Genomic DNA, 6,000 nt, shown 5'->3' with positions numbered 1-6,000 from the left:
AAGGAAATGGTAATTTACGTATTTCGTGTCGTTAATTTTAGGGTTTTTATGTTTTATTATTATGGCAAAATGACGAAATTTGCTAGGCCAAATACGTATTTTAAGAAGTTTACAAAAAATTCGGCGAGCATACCTTACCTTCATAAAGTGAAAAAAAATAAAATAAAATACAAGAAAAAATGGAAGAACATAAACCGAGAAAATGCTGTGAGTATTTAAACACAGTATTATCAAGTAATATCGTAATTTGATTTTAAATTTTATTATTATTAAGGAGATTGAGATGATTTGAAACTATTACAATAATTTAGGAGGGAGGATAATTTTGAACTCGTGACATATGAGTGAAAACCCGACATCTTATTCATTAAGATGTTGGACCACATGCAAGTAATATTGTAATCTTCTCTGTTGTTTCTATCTTGAAGCTAGGGTTTTGGAACCTTATGTATCTTAACCCTACAATCTTTTGTTGCTTATGTATCTTAACCCTACAATCTTTTGTTGCTTATGTATCTTAACCCATCTCCATCTAATTATGAAAAGAACCTTGAAATTAAACCAGAAATGTGACTTGTAATTAGAGATAAAGCAACAATCAATTCGTTTAAATCAATATCTTGTATTTGTCCTTTTGGGGACAAACTTGTATATGGTGGCTTATGTTAATCAAAACGCCATGACGTCCGGGACAAGGAAAAGCCAGTGCCAACCGATTTCCAACTTAAATAATCTTTGATAAAAAGGAAAAGTGGGAAGCAAACGAAATGATGCAGTTGCAGATGGCATGTGGGTGACGGTGGAAAGCCAAATCCACTAACAACTCTCCACCTACCGACGTTGCCTTCCAATGCGATGCCATGCCATGCCATGCCATATCTGATGATTAGTGCTGAACACATGTGGATGACCATATGCAAAGGATGTAGTCACTTTAGGGCTTCTCTTTTGTTTCTTTCACTAACCCTAAAAGTAAATGGTAAAATATTTAGTTTGAAGTGCCGACGGTGGAGAGAAGAGTGCATAAATCGTACTTTAGTCGTTGTGAAACTATGCTACAATCAATTTGCCGAGTGTGACGGTGAGATATTAACTTTGAATGATCGTAATTTGCGATGTGAATGATTGTGAGGTGTTAATTTATTGTGAAATCCGACATAAAACATGTTTAGGCGACTTTCCATTGTGGATGCCTTGGAATGACTCTCTTTGTTGTTAACATGATTTTCAAAGACAGATCAAGTGAATTTCCAAGAAATTTAGAAAAACATGGAGAGTTAGAATTAATGAATAAGAAATACTTAAGTTATATCCCAAGGTAGTCTTGTTGCTAGCTCCGCTACTGTACGTAAGTTATTGGTGCATTGTGAGACCTACATCAGAATGCTTAGGTGTTTAAGAAATTGTGAATGCATTGTAGATGACTATGAGACACATTATGAAACCCAAACCAAACTCTTCTAGACCCATGATGATAGCATTCCTCATTTATATATCCAATAGACTTGAAGAAAAAGGGGTAATGGCCGATTTTCTTCTGAAGTTTAATTTTATCTAATTACGTTTGAATTTTTATAATCGACCGATTTTCACCTTGAATTGTAATTTTAATCGATTACCATTCTGAAATTTTATAATTAGTTAATTTTCTCCCAAACTGTATTTTCCCCACTAAACCCTAAAGTTCAAGTGTATGGAGTGAATTAGTGGAAGAGAAGAAGAAAAAAAAAACTATATGTTGTTCATCATTGTAATCGGCTAAAATTGTAGTTTATGGAGAAATTTGACAACTCTTTACAAAATTGGGAAATAAGAAAAGGCACGGCGGCAGTTCAAAACTTGAGAAGACATGTTATCAATTTGGCCATTTGGTTAATTTGTGTGGTCTCTATCCAGTCATCCAACGGCTCCAATATCCCCGCACCTTCCAACTTTGGTCACATCTTTGTTGTCGACACAAAGGCCTCCTTCCTGCCCTTTCAACCTCACGCCAACTCCATTGCTTATCACTTTCCTCAATACATCCAAACACAGTCAAATTCCCTCTCCAAATTTCCCCCCTATATAAATTGTAAATTACAAAATACCACCCAAACCCCTTCCCCTTTCTGTAATTTCCCTAATTTCTCATGACAATATCTCCCCAAGCATTCCTGCCGCCAAAACGCCGGCCCTCGGCGGGGGCGTTCATGTCGCCCAAGCTCTCCGACCAGACCCTCCTCCGCTCCCTCCACCAACTCTCCCATGAAATCTCCTCCCTCGAGCCTCTCCAGTTCCTCCGCCGCCGCACCTCCCGCTCCATGATCCGCAAGTCAACCCTCCTCTCCATCCTCTTCGAAGACATCATCAGGAGCTCCACCGCCGTCTTCTCCCCCTCCGCCCTCCTCTGCTTCCAGGAGCTCTACATCCTGCTCCAGAGGATCCAGACTCTCATGGAAGATTCCTCCAACGGGAGCCGGATGTGGCTCCTCCTCCAGACCGAGTCCCTCGCCAACAGCTTCCACGAGCTCACCCTCGACCTCTCCACCTTGCTTGACATCCTCCCCGTCAAGGAGCTCCGATTAAACGACGATGTCGGGGAGGTCGTCTCCCTCCTCCGCAGCCAGTGCTCCCGCAGCACCACAAAATCGCTCGTCGATCCGAGAGACGACGCCCTCCGCCGCGAGGTTTGCTCGATGCTCGACCGCCTCAGGAGCGAGATCGCCCCCGACCACTCCAAGCTCTCTGATATTTTCGCGCAATTAGGGATTCGCGACGCTTCGAATTGCAGAGAGGAGCTCGAGAGCCTCCAGGACGAGTTCCAGAACCAGACCGAGGAGAAATCCAAGTCGCAGCTCATCGCCCTCGTCGGACTCGTTCGCTACGGCAAGTGCGTGTTATTTGGAGCATCCACACCGGGATCGGACCTAATCCGCCGTAGATCGGCATCGGAATTAAGTTTCCCGGTGGATTTTCGGTGCCCGATCAGTTTGGAGCTAATGCGGGACCCGGTCACCGTGGCCACCGGCCAGACATACGATCGTGATTCCATCAAGCTGTGGATTGAATCAGGACACAACACGTGTCCCAAGACAGGTCAGGCCCTGGCCCACACGGAGCTCATACCGAATCGCGCGTTGAAAAATCTCATCGCCATGTGGTGCCGCGAGCAGAGAGTCCCTTTCGAAACCGCGGAGAACAATAAGGGGCTGGTCAACGCCGTCAAAAAGAACAAGGCGGCGCTAGAAGCTACGCGGATGACGGGCTCGTTTTTGGTCAACAAGCTTTCGGTGTCTCAGTCGATGGAGGCGGCGAACGGCGTCGTTTACGAGCTCCGGAGTCTGGCGAAGACGGACTCCGACTGTCGCGCCTGCATTGCGGAGGCCGGGGCTATTCCTTTGCTGGTACGGTACTTAAGCTCGGACGTGGGAGAGACCCATCCGAACCTGCAGGTTAACGCCGTGACGACGATTCTTAACCTTTCTATTTTGGAAGCGAACAAAACGCGGATCATGGAGACTGACGGAGCTCTTAACGGCGTTATCGAGGTGCTGAGGTCGGGGGCCACCTGGGAGGCGAAAGGGAATGCGGCGGCTACGATATTCAGTTTATCAGGTGTGCACGCGTACAGGAAGAGACTCGGGAAGAAGACACGTGTCATAAAGGGATTAGTGGAGCTGGCGAGGGATGGGCCCGAGCGCGGGTGTTTTAAAAAGGACGCCATGGTGGCGATACTGAATTTGGCGGGAGAGAGGGAGGCAGTGGCGAGATTGGTGGAAGGCGGGGTGGTGGAGATGACCGTGCAAGTGATGGACGGGCTGCCGGAGGAGGCGGTTACTGTGTTGGAAATTGTGGTGAGAAGCGGCGGACTACTGGCCACTGCGGCGGCGTATCGCGCGATTAGAAAATTGGGGAGTGTGTTGAGAGAAGGGTCGGAGAGGGCGAGGGAGAGCGCGGCGGCCACGCTGGTGACAATCTGTCGAAAAGGGGGATCGGAGATGGTGGCGGAATTGGCGTCAATGCCGGGGATTGAGAGGGTGATATGGGAATTGATGGGGGTGGGGACGGTGAGGGCGAGGCGGAAGGCGGCGTCTCTATTGAGGATTCTGAGGAGATGGGCTGCCGGTTTGGATAGTGAGGTAGCGGAGGGGGGATATTCAACGGTGAATCATGTGAGTACATCGGCAACGACAGTAGTGGCAAGCTGATTAAATTTGGCGGTCACTAATTTGGTCGAATTTGATTGTAAAGAGAAAAAAAATCCCATTCATTCTTTGATATATTTGTTTCCATTTTCTTTGTTTCGATTTGTTTCACGATTAGATGAAAAAAAAATCCCATTCATTCTTTAATATATTTGTTTCCATTTGTCTCACCACATCTCTTGAATTGAGAAACATACCAATATCTCTTGTGTATTTGTTTTGCCATCTTCACCATATCTCTCCTCTTAATGAGAGAAAAATGTCGGTATTCATCGCCCATATATTTACTTATTCAGAATTAATCTCATTAAAATAAAGTACTAGAGATTATGATTACGGATTGCTTTAACGTTTACTAAGCAAATGGAAAGAAAACATGAGTGTGGAGCCAAAAATAATCACAAGGCGGCACATGTATTTTTGGATAAAAGATGACAAAAATACCCTTGAGACATACTGGGATTTCTATGCGCAAGCAGCGGGCAATCATCCATCAACCGAGTCAAGAGTGCCCAAAATAGGTAACAAGTTCAAATTTATCTCATCCATCTTTACTCCATATCCTCTACAAGGAAATCATTTCATAACCTTCAAAACCTTCCATATAAATTAAATTAATTAGGCTAACTAATGGATTAATTCCTAATTAATCCATTAATCACCCATTACACAAATTATCACCCATTACACACCAAAAATACCCCAAAGGGCCAGCCACCTTTTCTCCAAAGGGGACCGGCCATACTCTATATACTGAACCTCATTTTTCTCTAAAAAGCTAGTTCCACACTCTTAAAAAACTCCCAAAAACTCTCCAAACACTTTTCTCTCTAAATTCTAACTTTGGTATCAGAGGTTCTTCGGCCAAAGCCCCCCCCCCCCCCAAAAAAAATTCATCGTGGACGCGTGAGGCTCTTGGCCTTGACCTAAGGTGTTATTTGTTTTGTAGGTTCAATTTTGTCCAAGGACAAGGAGGAAGAAATTTGCATCCACAACAAGTAACGCCACAGTATCAAGAAATTCAAAGAATTTAGTTTGTGAATTAGGAGGAATTTGACACTTAAAATGGGGGTGGGACTATGATTGTTGGAGAAACGACCATCAGGTATCTATGTTTGTCCAACTCAATATATATGTTCACGTTGTTTCTAAGTTTCTAATTTTGCCCATTTAGTTTATCATTAACTAACATATAAAGCTATTTATTTAGAAAAAAGATTAACTTAGTAACCACATTAGTTTCAATTTTAAATTAGATGAACTACAAAACACTTAACAAGAGTAGTTGTAGCTGATTGACTGAGGCATAATAATCCGACTTCCTCATCTCCTCCACTAAAATGTGTTTGGATATAATTGTTCAAAGAGCCCAATAACGAACGGGCCTAAGTCTAAGCCCAAACTTCTGGAATTGAGCCATTTCCAAATTGGGAATTTTACAGAGACAGATATATGCATCCTCATTTGTGAGTGAAAGTAATGAGGTTTTTCTTTGGAAAATTGTCCAAAATGATCAATTTTTAAACCTCGATTGCTAAAATGATCAACATTTCAATATGGCGTAGATATATGATTACAATATGGGTAGTGCTATCCACACATCTCACTTTACTTCTTACACATTATCAATTATTTCTATTATTTGATTTTCTTCAATTTATTTGATCTGGAAATTGAGAGGAGCGCGTAGATTGTAAAAATATTTGTGTAGATAACACCACCCTTGCGATATAATCAATCTTTCACCTCTGTGTTGTCAATACATCAATAGGCGGTCATTATGACCAATATATTAAATTTATTCAGTTCAATAGTT

At 42.9% G+C, this 6,000-nt stretch overlaps 1 protein-coding gene across 1 annotated transcript; it reads left to right on the top strand.

Annotated features, from left to right (window-relative positions):
- Nucleotides 1–1,933: 1,933 nt before the first annotated feature.
- On the top strand, nucleotides 1,934–4,340 carry LOC137745397 (U-box domain-containing protein 16-like). Its single transcript, XM_068485348.1, has one exon. It carries the CDS (start codon nucleotides 2,130–2,132, stop codon nucleotides 4,185–4,187), a length of 2,058 nt encoding a protein of 685 aa, XP_068341449.1. The 5' UTR covers nucleotides 1,934–2,129; the 3' UTR covers nucleotides 4,188–4,340.
- Nucleotides 4,341–6,000: the final 1,660 nt, after the last annotated feature.

This window comes from Pyrus communis, chromosome 9 (assembly GCF_963583255.1).
Source record: "Pyrus communis chromosome 9, drPyrComm1.1, whole genome shotgun sequence".
Lineage (NCBI taxonomy): Eukaryota > Viridiplantae > Streptophyta > Magnoliopsida > Rosales > Rosaceae > Pyrus > Pyrus communis.
The sequence above is the reverse complement of the archived record's forward strand: the minus strand, read 5'-3'. Positions and strand labels throughout refer to the sequence as shown.

Coding starts and splice junctions, on each gene's coding strand:
- LOC137745397 (XM_068485348.1), top strand. CDS start 2,130: ATGACAATATCTCCCCAAGCATTCCTGCCGCCAAAACGCCGGCCCTCG.